Here is a 22,663-nt window from a genome sequence, read left to right on the forward strand (position 1 = left end):
TGTTCTGTATCCCATGGTGACCTGTGTTCTTTCCTCTGTTCCATTGTCCTCCTCTCTGATCCCACCGCTATTATTATCAGTCTGTTTGTGTTCTAGTTGTCAGCTGTAACAAGCAAGTGGAGCTGCAAGGTCTTTGACTTGTACCTCTCTGAGTGGCCCCGATAACAGAAAGCACAGCACTCTTACAGTTTTTTTTAATGAGCCTCACTTTCATGCAGCTGGTGCAAAAAGGACTAGAGTTCTTAATCTGTTGGTTTGAAGGTGGAGATAAATGGAAGAGTAGAGCAGGCTTTCTTTATAGGATATCTTGCTGATGTCAGTACACTGTACTTTCCTAACAGCCTCCACACTTTTCAGATCCACCCCTGCATACATCAAGGCAGCAGCATGGGAACATGCCTCTCTCAGCACAGTTCCATCCTATTGTACAGCAAGCCAAGGAAGTGTTAATAAGGTCATGTGTAACAATAAAAGGGTTGTTCCACTCTCGTACGGACTCAGGAGAGGCGAAGGTCGAGAGCCGTGCGTCCTCCGAAACAGAACAAGCCGCACTGCTTCTTGACACACTGCTCGCTTAACCAGCCACACCAATGTGTTGGAGGAAACACCGTCCAACTGGTGGCTGTGTCATAGTGCATGTGCCCGGCCCACCACTGGAGTAGCTAGAGCACAATGGGACAAGCACATCACGGCCAGCCAGACGACCCCCCCCCCCAAACAACACTGGGCCAATTGTGTGACACCTCATGGGTCTCCCGGTCGCAGCCGGCTGCGACACAGCCCGGGATCAAACCCGGATCTGTAGTGATGCCTATAGCACCGCGTCGCAGTGCCTTAGACCGCTGTGCCACTCGGGAGGCCCACAATGTGGCTTTTGACATTATCGATCATAGTCTGCTGCTGGAAAAACCTGAGCACACTGTTCAGTCGTGTGGTCAGGTACCACAAAGAGGGACTTAGGAAAATTACAACTGGCTCAGAACAGGGCAGCACGGATGGCCCTTAAAAGTACACGGGGAGCTAACATTAGAGAAATGCATGTCAATCTCTCATGGTTCAAAGTGGAAGAGAGATTGACTTAATCGCTACTTGTTTTTGTAAGAAGTGTTGACATGCTGAATGCACCGAGGTGTCTGTTTAAACTACTAGCACACAGCTCACACACCCATGCATACCCCACAAGACATGTCACCAAAGGTCTCTTTACAATGCCCAAGTCCAGAGCAGACTCTGGGAGGTACACAGAGCCATGACTACATGGAACTCTATTCTACATCAGGTAACTGATGCAGGCAGTAGAATCAGATTTATAAAACAGGTAAAAATACACCTTATGGAACAGCGGGACTATGAAGAGACACACAAAGTTGCAGACACACACATACGCACACAAGCTCTAGCACATGCACTCTACACACACATACATTGTAATATTGTTGTATGGTGGTTTTATACAGTTTGTGTTGTAGATATGTAGTGGTGTAAATGTTATGATGTACTGTTTTCTCTTTTTGTATATGTAATGTAAGTGCCTTAATGTGGGGATCCAGTACGGGTTGGATTTAGTGCGGGTTGGATAAACATTTGCAGGACAGAAATATTTTGCTGATCACCGGCAAGGTAGCTAGCTAAGTTATTTATGAACATTTTATTTGTGATTTACAGGATATCCACCAAAAAGCAGCTATATCCTCTATAAATACGACATTAAATACAAAGTTGTTCTTAGGTACAACACAAAGATGTGTCTATCTATGGCAGTGGATAAGAAGTATACAAGTGTTTGTGCTAAACCACCGCAACGGGTGGCTGGCTGAATGAATTCAACTTTGTCTCGAAGTAAATCTGAAACTTCACTCTTCAGATGAAGTCAGAAGTTTACATGCACCTTAGCCAAATACATTTAAACTCAGTTTTTCACAATTCCTGACATTTAATCCTAGTAAAAATTCCCTGTCTTAGGTCAGTTAGGATCACCACTTTATTTTAAGAATGTGAAATGTCAGAATAATAGTAGAGAGAATGATTTATTTCAGCTTTTATTTCTTTCATCACATTCCCAGTGGGTCAGAAGTTTACATACACTCAATTAGTACTTGGTTGCATTGCCTTTAAATTGTTTAACTTGTGTCAAACGTTTCTGGTAGCCTTCCACATGCTTCCCACAATAAGTTGGGTGAATTTTGGCCTATTCCTCCTGACAGAGCTTGTGTTACTGAGTCAGGTTTCTAGGCCTCCTTGCTCGCACACGCTTTTTCAGTTCTGCCCACAAATTTTCTATAGGATGGAGGTTAGGGCTTTGTGATGGCCACTCCAATACCTTGACTTTGTTGTCCATAAGCCATTTTGCCACAACTTTGGAAGTATTCTTTGGGTCATTGTCCATTTGGAAGGCCCATTTGCGACCAAGCTTTAACTTCCTGACTGATGTCTTGAGATGTTGCTTCAATATATCCACATAATTTTCCCTCCTCATGATGCTATCTATTTTGTGAAGTGGGCTATTAGCAGGACAATAGACTCTTGCCAACACCTCTCTGTAGTTTGATACTTTGTGCAAGGCAAATGATCTGCATGAAAACATTTGTGGATGGGGCCATCACGAGTGGCGCAGTGGTCTGAGACTGCGTGACTACAGATGCTGGTTCGATACCCGTACCGGCTGCGACCAGAGACACATGAGGCGACGGTGGGCTTTTGGTTTCTCTCCCTCTAAAAACAGAAATAAAAATTATAAATAACAAACTGGCTTTATTTACAAATTAGTAAGAATGTCTCACCCCATGTTCAAGAATGGCCTTTTTCTCGCTCAGTTTAGGTTATTTGAAAACAAAATAATCTCCAAAATATCGTTATTTTTTAAACACGCCATGGAAAGTTGGTTGCAATTTCAGTTTAATCCACCAGAAAAGACAGAACAAATAATACAAAAGTATTGTGGTTAAACTCAAATATACTAATTGATTAAAAAAAAACTTTATTGGCTGTACTAGATTTTCCGTTCATCCTGAAAGCCCTAAACTGCTAACTTAAATGAATAGAGATCCTGGTCATGATGCTACAGTATTATGTTACTGCATAATCAAAGTGAGGACAATCAGCGATCTACTGTATACTTATGGCTTATTGTAAGCTGAAAGAGACAGCATTCAGAAGTTAAGACAGCGCTACTCTGAGACAAGCATCGGGACTGGTCTTGATAAATCAACGAGATTTGTATTTTCCCTGAATCTCCGTTTGGGTATTGGTTAGACTACAATTAGGGTGTGGAAATGTTAGGATTAGTTTGCTCTTACTGTAGTACTGTAGCCTACTCCTGACCGGTCACGTTGTACAGTGCCACAATGGGATATTAGCAGGACAATAGATACTTTGTGCAAGGCAATTAATCAGCATTAAAGAATTTGTGGATAGGGCCTTCTGAGTGGACCAGCGGTCTAAGACACTGTAGTGCAATCTGTGTTGCTACAGGTGCTGGTTCAATACCCATGCCGGCTGTGACTGGGAGACTCATGTGGTGACAGTGGGCTTTTGGTTTCTCTCCCTCTAAAAACAGAAATAATTCTAAAATAACAAACCGGCTTTATTTAGAAATTAGTAAGAATGTCTCACCCCATCTTCAAGAATGTCCTTTTTCTCGCTCGTTATTTTTTTTAAACAAAGTGATTATTATTATTGTTATTATTTAATTTAGAATTAAATAAAAGCACCTTAGATATTCTCACAGATCCTAACGGAGAATGCCCCTTAGATATTCATTTAGAATCCTCCAATCCTCTAAATCGAATTATTGGTGGAGTCACATCATTGAAAAAAAAAATGTTCTATATACAGTCATTGCCAAAAGTTTTGAGAATGACACAAATATAAATTTTCACAAAGTATGCTGCCTCAGTTTGTATGATGGCAATTTGCATACACTCCAGAATGTAATGAAGAGTGATCAGAGGAATTGCAATTAATTGCAAAGTCCCTCTTTGCCATGGAAATGAACTGAATCCCCCAAAAACATTTCCACTGCATTTCAGCCATGCCACAAAAGGACCAGCTGACATCATGTCAGTGATTCTCTCGTTAACACAGGTGTGAGTGTTGACGAGGACAAGGCTGGAGATCACTCTGTCATGCTGATTGAGTTCGAATAACAGACTGGAAGCTTCAAAAGGAGGGTGGTGCTTGGAATCATTGTTCTTCCTTTGTCAACCATAGTTACCTGCAAGGAAACACGTGCCGTCATCATTGCTTTGCACAAAAAGGGCTTCACAGGCAAGGATATTGCTGCCAGTAAGATTGCACCTAAATCAACCATTTATCGGATCATCAAGAACTTCAAGGAGAGCGGTTCAAATGTTGTGAAGAAGGCTTCAGGACGCCAAAACAATTCCAGCAAGCGCCAGGACCATCTCCTAAAGTTGATTCCGCTCCGGGATCACCACCAGTACAGAGCTTGCTCAGGAATGGCAGCAGGCAGGTGTGAGTGCATCTGCACACGCAGTGAGGCGAAGACTTTTGGAGGACGGCCTGGTGTCAAGAAGGGCAGCAAAGAAGCCACTTCTCTCCAGGAAAAACATCAGGGACAGACTGATATTGTGCAAAAGGTACAGGGATTGGACTGCTGAGGACTGGGGTAAAGTCATTTTCTCTGATGAATTCCCTTTCCGATTGTTTGGGGAATCTGGAAAAAGCTTGTCCGGAGAAGACAAGGTGAGCACTACCATCAGTCCTGTGTCAAGCATCCTGAGACCATTCATGTGTGGGGTTGCTTCTCAGCCAAGGGAATGGGCTCACTCACAATGTTGCCTAAGAACACAGCCATGAATAAAGAATGGTACCAACACATCCTCAGAGAGCAACTTCTCCCAAACATCCAGGAACAGTTTAGTGACAAACAATGCCTTTTCCAGCATAATGGAGCACCTTGCCATAAGGCAAAAATGATAACATAGTGGCTCGGGGAACAAAACATCAATATTTTGGGTCCATGGCCAGGAAACTCCCCAGACCTTAATCCCATTGAGAACTTGTGGTCATTCCTCAAGAAGCAGGTGGACAAAAAAAACACAAATTCTGACAAACTCCAAGCATTGATTATGCAAGAATGGGCTGCCATCAGTCAGGATTTTGCCCAGAAGTTAATTGACAATATGCGAGGGCGGATTGCAGAGGTCTTGAAAAAGAAGGGTCAACACTGCAAATATTGACTCTTTGCATCAACTTCATGTAATTGTCAATAAAAGCCTTTGACACCTATGAAATGCTTGTAATTATACTTCAGTATTCCATAGTTACATCTGACAAAAATATCTAAAGACACTGAAGCAGTAAACTTTGTGGAAATTAATATTTGTGTCATCCTCAAAACTTTTGGCCACGACTGTACTTTAGGCCTACCGTAGGTGACATGAGTCTCACTAGTGTTAAAAGTGGTGTAGGTCTTATTTATTTAAAAGCATATCGAACTTAGAAGCAATATGATTTGAAGCAATAGCCTATCCGCTGTGGTCAACTATTTCATCACCGTTTCTTGCTGCTCTGAGGAGAAGCTTGGGGACTGGTCTTGATAAATCAATGAGATTTTTATTTTCACGGAATCTCTGTTGGTTAGACTACAATTAGGGTGTGGAAATGTTATGCTCTTAGTACTGTAGCTTACTCCCGACCGTCACGTTGTACAGCACCATATTTTCTTAACAGAAACCTTGAGGGTTTTGTTTTTCGTTTTTCTTGGAATAGAAACACTATAATATTAATCAAATTAATTAAGCTAAATTTCTTCAAATCAATCCCATATACTTCTTATAAAAATAAAAAAATTCTCTAGTACAGCCAATATTGGCTGTCAAATGCTTCTCAAAGATGCCCTCTGGTGGTCAAACTAGCACTAACTAGCATTAATGGTAATTATTGGTAACAAATTAATGGTAACAAAGGCTGACAATTAAATAATGTGCCATAGAATTCTACGGCAGCCCGCAAGGTGTGCGGCAGTATGATGTAACTTTTACCGGAAGAACCACTGTAAACGAACACTTTATGGCAACCTCGCAATAGAGTATGTTATGACAAGCACAAGCTAGCTGTTCATTATGACAATGTTTTCTTACAGAAACCATATGTACGTTCCACTGTTATTCAATACAAAATGTATTGGCTATAAATTTCAACTGCAAATGGCATGAGCTAATGACTGAAAACATTTATGCAGGCAAATACTTGCCGCACTAATATTAGTCACACGTTTTCTAATTTAGCTAGCTAGCTAGCTAACATAAGCTTCTTATCTCATCATGAATGCAAGCACATGGCCTGAACGATAGATCTACGCCAACTGTCTGGCTTTTTGCAAATTGCATATTTGGGAAAACTAACTAAATAAGAACACTAGCTAACATAATAGGCCCAGACAGTAACAGTGTTCTTTTTGTATCAAGGACAAGAGTTCACTTTGGCGCCAGTCCAGTATTAGCACATAAGTAGCACAGATTGCTAGCTAAGCTAACTACCTTGCTGGCTAGATCGCTAAGCTAGCTACGTTAACGAAGTGAGAGTGTGATGAGGACATGATTATTTACTTATTCAAATATGCTGGCTATGGCAAGCTACTCACCTTCAAACCACCATGCCTACTCTCTCTCTCACACGTTGTGACCTAGGGCTGAATGATTTTTAATGAGCAGCTTTTAGAGCGCCCTCTTCATGCAACCATTGAAAAATACAAAAAATGACCACAAATGAGCAGACATATTTGTTTATTCAATGTATATAATATTGGAGCTTTATCTGTGTAATAAATACCAATTTGACATGTTTTTTTACCTGTATTTAACCAGGCAAGTCAGTTAAGAGCAAATTCTTATTTTCAATGACTGCCTAGGAACAGGAGCAGAACAACAGATTTTTACTTTGTCAGCTCAGGGATTTGATCTTGCAGCCTTTTGATTACTAGTCCGATGCCCTAACCACTAGGCTACCTGCCGCCCCGCTATGAATATTTCTGTGAAAGGCTAATATTGTCCTATAATATCGGTCAACCGATTTATCAGTCGGGCTCTAATGGATGGCTAGCTTTTTTTTAACTTACCTTGCCTGTGATAAGGAACATCTTCCTGTCCTGCAAATGCCATATCCGTGGCTCATTCACCCAACCCTTACTGAAATATCTGAAGCCATCAGTGTTTTTGTACGCCTTCAGGCTTTCTCCAGTGTAGGGTGAAGGGTTGTGTGTAAGGTACATGGAAACATCAGGACATGTTGATTCGGCAGCTTTTCTGTGTTTTCTGTGGCTTAAATGCGTTGAGTGGAGCACTATAAGGGTCGCATCCCCCCAAGTACAGCTAGTTTTTCTAAATATCATTTTTTTTATATTTCACCATGTCAAGCTAGCTAGCTAGACTTATAATATAGCGGCTGTCTGTGTTATAGTAGCTGAATATAGCGGCTGTCTGTGTTATAGTAGCTGAATATAGCGGCTGTCTGTGTTATAGTAGCTGAATAGAGCGACTGTCTGTGTTATAGTAGCTGAATATAGCGGCTGTCTGTGTTATAGTAGTTGTGGACAGTGATGAGTCCCACCTTGGTTCCATGGTGGTGCAGGCTGAGATGAGGGCAGGGGAACTGTAATTGAAAGATTAGTGGAATCTGTGTGGGTAGCTGGACAGGTAGGATGACTGACAGTGAGGGTGAACAGGTGGTCACGGGTCAGGTGACAGAGGAATGGATGAGACTGAGGCAGGAATTCCTTTAACCATAAAGTGGTATATTTACTGAGTAGTCTGTGCTGCATAACAAAGGAAACATAATAGCATGTATCCAATCAAATTCATAATCACAAAGATCAAATCATAACAATCATTATTAACATAATTTAGGGAATTCAACAATCCAGTTAATTAAGAAGTCATTAGGAATCATCCATGAGTAATTTAGGCTCGTAACTATTTATCATAAATCATAAAAGAATAATACAAACAGTGATCGGTTATTCAATCTATAATCGCCATAAGTTGGATATCAGAGTCGATCAGTTCAGCAAACAATGACTTTCGTATTTCACCCTTTCAAGCGTCTTCATGTGTACATGTAATTTCATTACATATTAACCATATCAATGGCATAATTGGCCTATTATGATCCGTAGGGCCGTGATCATTGACCATTCACATTACACAATATGATTGGAGCGGTAATAACTCTAAACAACAACTGATGGCCCACTCTCCCGATCGCAACAGATAGTTCAGATGAAAGGTAACAGATTCGGTGGATTTACGTGGATTCATGGATGCACAGAACTTCTGGATTAGACGGAGTTAAGGAAGAGAAAGCAGCGCGCTCAGGCGATTTCCTCCTTTTATGGAGTTGAGATCTGTCGGACATTTCCACCTGACCTAATTAAAGCGCCCCTGGCCCAGCTGAGTAAGTGGCAATGAATTAAAGGATTATTCCACCAACTACATGGGCCTTTTCTACAGTAATGTTATGTCTATAACTTTATGTCTGTTTTGTGTCTGTGTTGTAGTTGTAAGTGTGGAGAGTCGCGAGGCCCACCTCAGCAGCCTGGTCATCGAAGCAGAGAGGAAGGCAGGGGAGCTGGCTGCTCAGGCCCAGAAAGAGGGTCTCAGCCTGGAGGCCTGTGACAAAGACAAGCAGCTCCGAGCCTGGGAGTGGAGGAGCAAGCTCTACAAACGCATGAGGACTGGCTTCCAGCATGCTCGTGAGTATGCTGGGACCGTATGTGTGTGTGTGGGGGGAGGGAGGGAGGGAGGGTGTGTTAGGACTGCACGAGTCTTGACCAGAGCCAAATGCACAGCCATATTAAGGCAAGGGATGGGGAGAAAGAATACAACAACACATTATAGGGAAGACAAAGAAATGGTCATAGCTGCCACATACCTTAGTGTGGAGTGGTATGGCTTCAACCTTGGACATAAGTGTGACAATTGTTTGCAGGTAAGAATCTTTAATTTTTTGTGTGTTGATATTATCTCTTTTCTATATTTAGTCCTTTTACACAGAACAACTTGATTGTAAGCATGAACCTGACAACCCCAGCACAAGTCTTTGTCCACTAGGAGCTCTGATGGCACACACACACACACCATGGGAGGTGTCAAGTCTGAGATTGACAGGAGGATTTTGTGTATTTCAAAGGTGCCAGACAGGCTTGGAGGAAATGAGTGAGGTTATTATGGCTGGCAGGTCGTCCAGACTCCACAGTTACACCCTGTGTGTCCCAAATGGCACCCTCTTCCCTTTATAGGACATGGTGCATAGGGCTCTGGTCAAAAGTACTGCACTAAACCAGGAATAGGGTGCTATTTGAGACACCGTTCCAAACAGGCCTGGGGGTACAGCCTGCTGGGGAGGAAAGTGGAGCGAATAGAGGGGAGAGTGTTCTATCATCTTGCCAAACATCTCCTATCCATTACTGTTGTGACAAACCATAAAGGAGGATAGGAGCGAGTGTGCATTGGACACATATTTGTTCACGCACACACACAATCCCATACACACACAAACACACACATCCACACACTATTTTTTACCTTTGATATTGATGACTGCGTTGTTGAGGAAGAGCTTGCACGTTTCACTGTGCTCTTTACACCTGGAGGTATCCTGTGCACGTGACAAATACACGTTGATTTGATTTGACCACAGGAGGTTAGTGGCGCCTTAATTGGGGAGGACGGGCTCCTGGTAATGTCTGGAGTGGAATCAGTGGAATGGTATCAAATTCATCAAACACATGGTTTCCAGGTGTTTGATGCCATTCCATTTACTCCGTTCCAGACATTATTATGAGCTGTCCTCCCCTCCGCAGCCTCCACTGGATTTGACATACACACACACACACATTCTCTCCTCCTCTGTCGGTGCACTGTGAGGTAAATGTTTGTGTTGTGTTTGTGCCCCATCATTTTGTGTGCTCTATCCATCAGTCTGACAAGCATTGTTATGGACTAGGTTAGGTAGTTCAGTTCTAAGGGGCACAGTTAGACACTACACTATCATGTCCACACTCCATCACCAGGTGGCGGCACCAGCCGGGTCAGGTGGCGGCACCAGCCGGGTCAGGTGCTGTGCTTTTCCTGGAAGTCTTGTTAAGTGTTGATTGTGCACAGGTGTGGGCAATCAGGGATTGGCAATCAGTGAGAGAAAGGTGGAAAGGAACCTCTCAGCCTGCAAATGTATGTTTTTGTGTTGCGTCTTTAGTTTTGGGCATGCCTTTAGTAGTTTCCCTTTTGTACATATTTATTTTCATAAACTGAACACACAATAATCTGTTTGGGCTGGCCGACCAAGGGGAGTACACTGACTTCTCACGTAAATGCACATGTTAAATCAGGTTGCAGACCATTTAGCTAGAGCTAGGACTGCCTAGACTTGTAACAATATCAATAGGTTAGCTCAGGGGTTTCATAACAGCATACACATGATGAAGAACTATCTGTCCTTAATGTACTCTAAAACCAGCACAGCCAGAGGAGGACTGGCCACACCCCTCGGATCTTGGTTCTTCTTCAGGTTTCTTCCTAGGTTCCTGCCTTCTAGGAAGTTTTTCCTAGCCACTGTGCTTCTGCCTCTGCTTTGCTTGCTGTTTTTTTATTTTTTGCTGGGTATCTGTAAAGCACTTCGTGCCAACTGCGGATGTAAAAAGGGCATTTCTAAAATGATTAATATTTTTTTGGTAGGTGTGCCGGAGCCCCCGTCTGCAGTGGGTCTGTGTGTAACCAGTAGCTCCTCTCTCACAGTTACCTTCCAGGAACCCCACTGTCTCAATTCTGCTGTGGTCACCAAGTACAGAGGTACACACACACACGCACACACACACACACACACACACACACACACACGGACTTGTGGACACACACACAGACGCACACGTACACACACACAAACACACAGACGCGCGGACACACACATGAAAGGAACTGCAATTTAGAAAGGAAACTAAATGGGTAGGAACAAATAAATGATTGCTGCTTTTCATTGTTACTTTCTCCCTCTGTATTTTCTCTCATGCTCTGTCTCTCTTCTCTCCCCCCTCTCTCTGTCTTGCTTCTCTCTCCCTCCTCTCTCTGCCTCTCCTTTCCTATTCTCCTTCCCTCTGCAATTGATTTGGAAGCCCTGTGCCCTGTCTGTCTGTTGTCTCACTAACCTGCTTCCCTCCAGCCCTGTGGGATGACAGTAAATCTATTAACTATTGCCATGACTGATATTGACTTATTCCCCTCTCCTCCCTACCCGTCCCTCCCACCATCCCTATCTCCCTCCAAGCTACAATTACGTGGGGTGACAGTGAGACTATTAAATATCCCTATACCATCCTCTACTCTAATCCCCTCTGTCCCTGCTAGCTATTCCCCTCACCTCTCTTCTTCCTCCTCTCTCTCTCTCCCACCCTTACCTACCTTCATCCGTTCTAGCTCAAGGCCAGAGAGCCCTAGAGAGCCCTAGCAGAGCAAGATCAGTGTATTGAACTGTAAAGGCTAAAGGGCTGGTCATTTGGGACTAATAGGCTTATGCTGCAGATGGAGCATGAAGGTTACAACAGGCTTTGTAATGATCTATAGTTAATCTCTGCTCATCAGGGCTTTCCCCTAGAGGTGTAGAAGGCTTTACAGGCCTTTTAGGGGTTCTGTGGAAGTAGAAGCAAAGGAGAGAGAAATGAGAGCGATTGAGCAGAAAGAGGGAAAAAGAGAGGGAGAGAGTGAGTACATTTCCTCAGTGAAAACGATGTACTGAGCAAATGGCAAAAAAACTCATTTCTTTCCACAGTGCCGTGGGGCGAGACAGTGATGCAGCTTAAGCCCCACCCTCTTTAACATACATATCAACAAATTGGGGAGGGCACTAGAACAGTGTGCAGCACCCGGCCTCACCCTACTAGCATATAAAGTCAAATGTCTACTGTTTGCTGATGATCTGGTGCTTCTGTCACCAACCAAGGAGGGCCACCTAGATCTTCTGCACAGATTCTGTCAAACCTGGGCCCTGACAGTAAATCTTAGGAAGACAAAAATAATGGTGTTCCAAAAAAGGTCCAGTTGCCAGGACCACAAATACAAATTCCATCTTAACACTGTTGTCCTAGAATACACAAAAAACTATACATACCTCGGCCTAAACATGAGCGCCACAGGTAACTTCCACAAAGCTGTGAACCATCTGAAAGAAGGGCCTGTCAAATTCGACATACCAATCAGGATCTGGCTAAAAATACTTGATTCAGTAATAGAACCCATTGCCCTTTATGGTTGTGAGGTCTGGGGTCCGCTCACCAACCAAGAATTCACCAAATGGGACAAACACTAAATTGAGACTGCGTGCAGAATTCTGCTAAAATATCCTCCATGTACAACGTAAAACACCAAATAATGCACGCATGGCAGAATTAGGCCGATACCCACTAATTATCTAAATCCAGAAAAGAGCCATTAAATTCCACAACCACCTAACAGGAAGAAATTCCCAAACCTTCCATAACAAAATCATCACCTACAGAGAGATGAACCTGGAGAAGAGTCCCCTAAGCAAACTGGTCCCCAGGACAGCAACACAATTAGACCCAACCAATCATGAGAAAACAAAAAGATAATTACTTGACACATTAGAAATAATTAACCAAAAAACAGAGCAAAATACCTGACCACTGTTACTGACCCAAACTTAAGGAAAGCTTTGACTATGTACAGACTCAGTGAGCCTAGGCTTGCTATTGAGAAAGAAAAGGGCAACCAGTGAAGAACAAACATCATTGTAAATACAACCCATATTTATGTTGATTTATTTTCCCTTTTGTACTTTTAACTATTTGCAGATAATATGACATTTGAAATGTCTTTATTATTTTGGAACTGTAATGTTTACTGTTAATTTGTATTGTTTATTCCATTTTTCTTTATTATCTACTTCGCTTGCTTTGGAAATGTTAAAATATGTTTCCCATGCCAATAAAGCCCTTAAATTGAATTTAATTGAATTGAGAGAAAATAGAGCAGAGAAAAGAGAGCAGAGAGAAGAGAGCAGAGAGAAGAGAGCAGAGAGAAGAGAGCAGAGAGAGAGAAGGCAGAGAGAGAGAGCAGAGAGAAGAGAGCAGAGAGAGAGGAGAGAGCAGAGAAGGCAGAGAGAGAAGGCAGAGAGAGAAGGCAGAGAGAGAAGGCAGAGAGAGAAGGCAGAGAGAGAAGAGAGAGAGAGAGAGGAGAGAGAAGAGAGAGAAGAGAGCAGAGAGAAGAGAGCAGAGAGAGAAGAGAGCAGAGAGAGAGAGAGCAGAGAGAAGAGAGAGAGAGAGTGCAGAGAGAGGGAAAGCGAGGGAAACCACAAACCTCAAGGCATTAGCAGCCCAATGAGAAGGTGAATAGTGTAATACACAGCACCAGGGTACCTATTGATTTCTATTATGGAGAGAGGACACACACATACCCAGTCTGTGTTGTTATTGTCTGTGAGTATTTGTAATGCTGACTTTGTGTGCATGTGTGCGTGTGCGTATGTATGTGTCATTACAGTGGAGTGGAGCTGTCTAAAGGATTTCTCATTGCTGGCCGGAGACATGGTGTTGGAAAACCTACAAACGCTCAAGTGTACCATCAACGGCCTTACCATGGTAAATAGTACTGAAGTATATGCAGCAGACAGGGAGGAAGGGGGAGAGATAGAGAGGGGGAGAGAGAGGGAGCACAGAGAGAGGAAAAATCAAATCACATTTTATTTGTCACATGCGCCGAATACAACAGGTGTAGACCTTACAGTGAAATGCTTACTTACAAGCCTTACAGTGAAATGCTTACAACAATGCAGTTTTAAGAAAAATAAGTGTTAAGTAAAAAATAGATAAATAAAAAATAAAAGTAACAAATAATTAAAGAGCAGCAGTAAAATAACAATATTGAGGCTATATACAGGGGGTACCGGTACAGAGTCAATGTGCGGGGGCATCGGTTAGTCGAGGTAGTTGAGGTAATATGTACCTGTAGGTAGAGTTAAAGTGACTATGCATAGATAATAAACAGAGAGTAGCAGCAGCGTAAAGGGGGGGGGGGGGGGGGGGGGGGGGGGGAGTGCAAATAGTCTAGGTAGCCATTTGATTAGCTGTTCAGGAGTCTTATGGCTTGGGGGTAGAAACTGTTAAGACGTCAGGATGCTCTTGATGGTGCAGCTGTAGAACCTTTTGAGGATCTGAGGACCCATGAGTAACAGGCAGTTTACTAGAGTTGTTTTCCCTCTTGTTGCACATTTAACATGATGGTAGAAATTAGATCAAACGGATTTAAGTTTCCCTGCATTAAATTGCCCGGCCACTAGGAGCGCTGCCTCTGGAGGATCGTTTTCCTGTTTGCTTATGGCTGTATACAGCTCATTGAGTGCGGTCCTTGTGCCGATATCGGTTTGTGGTGGTAAATAGACAGCTACGAAGAATATAGATGAAAACTCTCTTGGTAAATAGTGTGGTCTACAGCTTATCATGAGATACTCTACTTCAGGCAAGCAAAACCTTGCCTGAGACTTCCTTAGATTTCTTGCACCAGCTGTTGTTTACAAATATTCATAGACCGCCACCCCTTGTCTTACCGGATGCAGTTGTTCTATCCTGCCAAAAAAGCGTAAAACCCGCCAACTGTATGTTATTCATGTTGTTGTTCAGCCATGACTCGGTGACACATAAGATATTACAGTTTTTAATGTCCTGTTGGTAGGATATACGTGCTCGTAGTTTGTCTATTTTATTATCCAATGAGAGAGATAAGGTGAAAGAAGGAGCTCACACAGAGAGAAAGGGGATGAGAGAGAGAGAAGGAGCTCACACAGAGAGAAAGGGGATGAGAGAGAGAAGGAGCACAATGACAGATGAGTAATTGAGGAGGCCAGTATAGGAGGAGGGTAATGATGGAGGGAGGAAGTGAAGGAGTGTGGGAATGACACAGTAATGGAGTGAGGGGCTGAATGAGGGAAAGCTATAATGGTGACTTCTAGGATGCGTCCCAAATGGCACCCTATTCCTTATAACGTGCACTAGTTTTGATTAGGGCTCATAGGTTCTGGTCAAATATAGTGCACTATGTAGGTTTATAGGGTGCCATTTGTGACACAACCTAAAGGTCACCATTATAGCGTGTTGCCCTCATTCAACCACAATACTGTGATATTACTATGCTCTGCTCAACTTTCAGCTGTTTTAACTATCTTCCTCTGGCTAGTACATACTGTGTGTACGTTTTACTTCATGTGAAAATGTATTTTACACAGTATTTTACGTATTGTGTGCGTGTGTGTGTTGTGTGTGTGTGTTTTCCAGGGGAGGCTGTACTATGTTCAGGTGTCGGCCTACAACATGAGGGGTTGGGGTCCACCTCAACAGTCTCTACCCCCCTCTGCTGCACCTTCCAGTGAGTCCATTACTTTATTAGGTTTAAATCAAACCTTTATTGAATGTGCCTTCATAGAAAATCGTAGAATCGGTTTGGGCACTGCTATAAAAACAGCAGGTAAACTGGTTGATATTTTCCTTCAAAAATAGTTGTTTTCGGAATAAGACACTTATAAGATGTCCAGTAAACTTGTGTTCACAAAGCCTGCAATGGCAGTTATAATTAACTCCGTCATTCAGTTGGATTCAAACCCAAACTTGCTTTATTCCCTGCTACTTTGAGAATATAGGCTCTGTCCCAAATGGCACCCTATTCCCGATACACAGATGTCGCAGGAGGAAAATAATCCTGCAGCAGAAGGATTTGAATATCTAAAGAAATATTTAGAATGGCCGTCAGGGGCCAGCTGGAAGCGGTATCTGTATATAACGTAGTACCATAGCTACGGTGCACCTTATGTAAGCTACATGCCGGCTACGACGCATCTCGTGTGAATTCGTATGTTGATTATAATAAATCAATTATCATTCACATAGTATAACAAACAATAGAAACACCTTCCTAATATTGAGTTGCAGCCCCCCCCCTCAGAACAGCCTCAATCTGTCGGGGCATGGACACTACAAGGTGTCAAATTCGTTCCACAGGGATGCTGGCCCGTGTTCAAGTCAAATCAGATTGTATTGGTCACAAACACATATTTAGCAGATGTTATTGCGGGTGTAGGGAAATGCTTGTGTTCCTAGCTCCAACAGCGCAGTAGTATCTAACAATTCACAACAATACACACAAATCTAAAAGTAAAAGAATGGAATTAAGAAATATAGAAATATTGGATCAAGCAATGTCAGAGTGGCATTGACAAAAATACAGTAGAATAGAATACAGTATATATATTGAATACAGTATATATATTATATATATAGAATACAGTATATATATTATATATATATATATATATATATATATATATATATATATATATATATATATATATTGACTAAAGAAGTATATGAACATTATTAAAGTGGCCAATAATTCCAAGTCTATTTACTTTCTTAGAGTCCAAGAAGCTTTCTCTGCCCTCAACCTTGTCTGAACACCTCCAAAACAAAGGTCATTGGTTTGGTAAGAAGAATGCCCCTGTCCTCACAGGTGTGATTACTACCGCTGAGGGTTTAGAGCTTGAGGTCACCTCATACAAGTACTTGGGAGTATGGCTAGAGGGTGCACTGTCCTTCTCTCAGCACATATCAGAGCTGCAGGCTAAAGTTAAATCTAGACTTGGTTTCCTCTATCGTAATCGCTCTTCTTTCACCCCAGCTGCCAAACTAACCCTGATTCAGATGACCATCCTACCCATGCTAGATTACGGAGAAGTAATTTATAGATCGGCAGGTAAAGGTGTTCTCGAGCGGCTAGATGTAATTTACCATTCTGCCATCAGATTTGCCACCAATGCTCCTCATAGGACACATCACTGCACTCTATACTCCTCTGTAAACTGGTAATCTCTGGCTCAAATAGCCGACCAATCAGCCTGTTACCAACCCTTAGTAATCTTCTGGAAAAAATTGTGTTTGACCAGATACAGTGCCGTTTCACAGTAAACAAATTGACAACATGCTTATAGGGAAGGACACTCAACAAGCACAGCACTTACACAAATGACTGATGATCGGCTGAGAGTAATTGATGATAAAATGATAAAATGAGACTTCAGTGAGGCTTTTGACATTATCGATCATAGTCTGCTGCTGGAAAAACATATGTGTTATGGCTTTACACACCCTGTTATAATGTGGATAAAGAGTTACTTGTCTAACAGAACACAGTGGGTGTTCTTTAATGGAAGCCTCATATAGAATCCAGTTAGAATCAGGAATTCCCCAGGGTAGCCGTTTAGGCCCCTTGCTTTTTTCAATTTTACTAACGACATGCCACTGACTTTGAGTAAAGCCAGAGTGTCTATGTATGCGGATGACTCAACCCTATACACGTCAGCTACTACAGCAACTGAAATAACTGCAACACTCAAAAGGAGCTGCAGTTAGTTTCAGAGTTAACCCTGAATATTTATAAAACTAAAAGCATTGTTTTTGGAACAAAACACTCACTAAACCCTAAACCTCACCTAAATCTTGTAATAAATAATGTGGAAATTCAGCACGTTGAGATGACTAAACTGCTTGGAGTAACCCTAGATTGTAAACTGTCATGGTCAAAACATATTGATGCAGTTGCATCTAAGATGGGGAGAAGTCTGTCTATAATAAAGTGATGCTCTCTCTGCCTTCTTAACAACACTATCAACAAGGCAGGTCCGACAGGCCCTAGTTTTGTCGCACCTTGACTACTGTTCAGTCGTGTGGTCAGGTGCCACAAGAAATGACTTAGGAAAATTGCAATTGGCTCAGAACAGGGCAGCACGGCTGGCCTGTGGATGTACACAGAGAGCTAATATTAATCATATGCATGTCAATCTCTCCTGGCTGAACGTGGCGGAGAGATTGACTTCATCACAACTTTTATTTATGAGAGGTATTGACATGTTGAATGCACCGAGCTGTCTGTCTAAACTACTGGCACACAGCTTGGACACCCATGCATACCCCACAAGACATGCCACACAGTCCCTAAGTCCAGAACAGACTATGGGAGGCACACAGTACTGCATAGAGCCATGACGACTACATAGAGCCACGAGACAATCCATGTCTCAATTGTCGCTTAGAAAGGCTTAGAAATCCTTCTTTAACTTGTTTCCTCCCCCTTCATCTACACTGATTGAAGTGGATTTAACAAGTGACATCAATATGGGGATCATAGCTTTCACCTGGATTCACCTGGTCAGGCTATGTCATGGAAAGGGCGTTTTTTTCCTAGCCACCGTGCTTCTACATCTGCATTGCTTGCTCTCTGGGGTTTTAGGTTTGGTTTCTGTATAAACACTTTGTGACAACTGCTGCTGTTAAAAGGGCTTTATTAATACATTTGATTGATGGAAAGAGCAGGTTTTCTTATTATTTTGTATACTCAGTGTATGTTGAAGGCAAGCAATAGGCAGAATGAATTATTGATTTCCTCTGTGCCTGTGTGGTCCAGCGGTTACAGTCACTGACCCCAGCACACATATACCAGACTCGGCATGGATTCAAATCTGGCCCAATGCCGTTTGACCGAATGATCGTCTATTTTTGATGCATTAATTCCGCCTGGTTGCAGGTTTAATTCCGTGTGGTTACAGGGTTAAAACAGAAACAACTCAAAGGTTAACAGTTTAAGCATTAATTACTAGTGCTTAAGGTTAGGGTTATGGTTTTGGTAAGGCTTAAAACAACATAATAAAAAAGTATGCACATATCATCAGTATTCCTAGCACTCTTGGTGCTTGCTATAGAGCATTGGTCTCAGCGGTGACAATGGATAGGCTAACGGGCAGTGTACAGAATGTAGCTTATATGTAGGCACTAGATCAGTGGTTCCCAAACTTTTTATAGTCCCGTACCCCTTCAAACATTCAACCTCCAGCTGGGCATTTTTCTTTTGGTGTTTTTCAGAGTCAGTAGAAAGGCCTCTTTAGTGTCCTAAGTTTTCATAACTGTGACCTTAATTGCCTACCGTCTGTAAGCTGTTAGTGTCTTAACAACCGTTCCACAGGTGCATGTTCATTAATTGTTTATGGTTCATTGAACAAGCATGGGAAACAGTGTTTAAACCCTTTACAATGAAGATATGTGAAGTTATTTGGATTTTTACGAATTATCTTTGAAGGACAGGTCCTGAAAAGGGACGTTTCTTTTTTTGCTGAGTTTAGTTGCAGAGAGTCCCTGTAATCCTAGATTCAGATCATTCAGGTAAGAAAAAACATCACCCAGATAGGCCAGTCATGTGAGAAACTTGTCATCATGCAAGCGGTCAGACAAGTGAAAATGATGGTCAGTAAAGAAAACTTTAAGCTTGTCTCTCAATAAAAAAAAAAACATGTCAATACTTTGCCCCTTGATAACCAGCGCACTTCTGTATGTTGTAAAAGCGTTATATGGTCGCTGCCCATGTCATTGCATAGTGCAGAAAATACACGGGAGTTCAGGGACCTTGCTTTAACAAAGTTAACCATTTTCACTGTAGTGTCCAAAACGTCTTTCAAGCTGTCAGGCATTCCCTTGGCAGCAAGAGCCTCTCGGTAGATGCTGCAGTGTACTCAATTAGAGTCGGGAGCAACTGCTTGCACAGGTGTTACCACTCCACTATGTTTCCCTGTCATGGCTTTTGTGCCATCAATACAGATACCAACATGAGCAGCAGCTACGTTTGGCTACATACGGACCGTTAGTGGAATTCCTGCGAGAGAGTAATGGTTAATGTGATTGGATGTTAATTCTTTGACTAGCCTACCAGTATTTGACATTGTGTTGTTATTTCATTGAACACTAGATGGTTTAACTTTATTTTTGGCAGTGAAACGAGGCTACTCAGGCGAGAATTATCTCACCCAAATGTATAGCCCCATTGGAAATAGAAATGGACTGTTTGACAATTATATAAAAAAATGTGAATCACATTTTTATTTTGGCGTACCCCCTGACGGCATTGCACGTACCCTTGGGCTGTCCATATTTGAAATGTCTAAATAAATCTTGTCAGTCGGGGGGGGTGGAGTTATTTGTGCCAGAAGGACGTTGGCTGGAATCAAACCCACGCCAACATGGTAGGCCCATACTGTATGTGCGCACTGATGGAAGTGTCCCTAACCACTAGACCATCCCAGGCCACGATTGAACTTAATTTTGACCTTAGGATACATTTGAAACTTGTTTTGTTGTAGCCTAGTGGAGACCAATATATATATGTTGTGTTATTAAGCTATACACTGACTGTAATGAGTGACCATGACAGACTGACCAGGTGAATCCAGGTGAAAGCTATGATCCCTTATTGATGTCAGCTGTTAAATCCAGATGCATGGGAGGAGACAGGTTAAAGAAATATTTTTAAGCCTTGAAACAGTTCTGACATGGATTGTGTATGTGTGCCATTCAGATGGTGAAAGAGCAAGACAAAAGTGTGTATCAAGAATAGTCCACCACACAAAGGACATCCAGCCAACGGCAGGTCAGTGGTCGAAAAATGGGTCATTGATCAACGAGGACAAAGGAGGCTGACACGAAATGTGCAGAGCAACAGACGGGCTACAGTTAGTCAACTGACAGTCCAGTACAACATTGGTGCCCAAAGACCAATAAAAGAATGCACAACTTGACGTACCTTGACATTAATTGGGTATGGCAACAGATGACCTTACAGAGTTCCACTTCTTTCAGAAGAAAACAAGAATCTGCAGTTGCAGTGGGCTAAGGAATGAAAACACAGAATACTGGAGAATTGGAAAAACATTGCCTGGTCTGATGCATCCTGGTCCCTGCTGTTTCATGCTGATGGGAGGACTAGGGTATGGAGAAAACCACGAGTACATGCATCCATCATGCCGCCTGTCATCATTGCAGGATAGTGGTGGTGGTGTGATGGTGTGAGGTGTGTTTTCATAGCACACATTGGGCCCCTTGATAAAAGTGGAGCAATGTTTGAATGCCACAGGATTTCTGAACATCATTGCCAGTCAGGTGCATATCTTCATGGTAGCAGTGTAACCATCTGCAAATATATTTTTTTCAGCAGGATAATGCCCCATGCCACAAGGCTAGGATTGTCCAGGAATGGTTTCACAGAAATGACAGTGAATTCAGCTTACTGCAAGTGGCCTGCCCAGTCACCAGATCTCAATCCAATGGAGCATCTGTGGGATGAGATGGAATGAGCTAATCGGAGTAGAGATCCACTATCAGACAACTTTACACAACTGTAGGAAGCATTAGAGTGTCACGTCCTGACCAGTAAAAGGGGTCATTTGTCATTGTAGTATGGTCAGGACGTGGCAGGGGGTGTTGTTTTTGGTGTGTTTTGGGGTTGTTTTGTTTCATAGGGATTTGTACTAGTATTAATGTTCTATGTTCATTTTCTATGTGTGGCCGAGTATGGTTTCCAATCAGAGGCAGGTGTCTTTCGTTGTCTCTGATTGGAAGCCATACTTAGTCAGCCTGTTTTTTCCTGTGGGTTGTGGGTGGTTGTTTTTCCGTATTGTCTGTGCACCTTATGGAACTGTTTTGTTGTATTGTTTATTTTGGTTAAGTGTTCACGTGAATAAAAGAAGATGAGCACTTTTCACGCTGCGCCTTGGTCTATTCTCTACAACGCATGTGACAGAACCACCCACCGACGGACCAAGCAGCGTGGAAGGGAGCAACTGGAGAGGTATCTGGAGTCCTGGACCTGGGAGGAAATCCTGGATGGGAAAGGACCCTGGAGTCAACCTGGAGAGTATCGCCGCCCACCGGAGGAGATAGAGGCAGCGAAGGTGGAATGGGGTTACTGGGAGAACGGCTGGAACGTCAGGAGGAGGCTGAGAGGCAGCCCCCAATTTTTTTTTGGGGGGGGGGCATACGGGTAGTTTGGCTAGGTCAGGGGGGAGCCCTGACCTAACTTCCCGGGCGTACAGGAGAGAGCCGTGGAGCAAACCGGTGCCAGTCATGGAGTCAAGCACGGAGCTTGACGCGAGATTCCGGAAGGAGGTACTGGCGGAGAGGGCACGACTGAGCAGGCGTGCAGAGGGGTGAGCGATGAATTACGGGGTGATGCGCACTATCTCGCCCATCCGCACGCACAGTCCGATGCAGTCGGTACGGGCTCCGCAGCGTTGCCGTGCTAGAGTTGGCACTCAGCCAGGAAGGAGTGTGCCTGCTCAGCGCATCTGGCCGCCAGTGCGTCTCCTCGGCCCAGTTTATCCTGCGCCTGCTCTACGCACGGCAGCCCTCATTCCCCAGCACATCCCAGTTCGCCCTGTGCCAGCGCTCCGCCCGTGCCGGGCTACAGTGACCATCCATTATTTGAAATTTATAGGAAGAAATCTCTTGAGATGTACCTTCTCGTTTTCGAGTGTCCAAAAAAAACAAAAAACAATACTTAGTAACAGGAATAATATGGCAACTACTTCTAAATAATAATAGCAATTAAGTAATAATAATACTTTTTTTAAAGTACATTAACAGCTAATAGGCCTACAACTAATAATAACTACTGCTACAACTACTAATACAAATAATAAAACTAAGTACAGTACCTATAATATATAGTGCATTTGGGAAAATATTCAGACCCCTTGACTTTACACATTTTGTTACATAAAAGCCTTATTCTAAAATTGATTAACCCCTGGTCGGGCTGGACATCCAGCG

The 22,663-nt window shown here is 42.8% G+C and overlaps 1 protein-coding gene across 3 annotated transcripts in view; it reads left to right on the plus strand.

Annotated features, from left to right (window-relative positions):
* ankfn1a (ankyrin repeat and fibronectin type III domain containing 1a) overlaps window positions 1-22,663 on the plus strand; it is a 234,714-nt gene that overhangs the window by 162,649 nt on the left and 49,402 nt on the right. For all 3 annotated transcript variants that reach the window (XM_045723336.2, XM_014212988.3, XM_045723338.2), the window contains 4 exons: window positions 8,519-8,713; window positions 10,695-10,808; window positions 13,512-13,609; window positions 15,299-15,389. In XM_045723336.2, the coding sequence (XP_045579292.1) occupies window positions 8,519-8,713; window positions 10,695-10,808; window positions 13,512-13,609; window positions 15,299-15,389 (498 nt within the window). The remainder of the gene's footprint in view (window positions 1-8,518; window positions 8,714-10,694; window positions 10,809-13,511; window positions 13,610-15,298; window positions 15,390-22,663) is intronic.

The sequence above is a fragment of the Salmo salar genome, chromosome 01 (assembly GCF_965601325.2).
Source record: "Salmo salar chromosome 01, fSalSal1, whole genome shotgun sequence".
Lineage (NCBI taxonomy): Eukaryota > Metazoa > Chordata > Actinopteri > Salmoniformes > Salmonidae > Salmo > Salmo salar.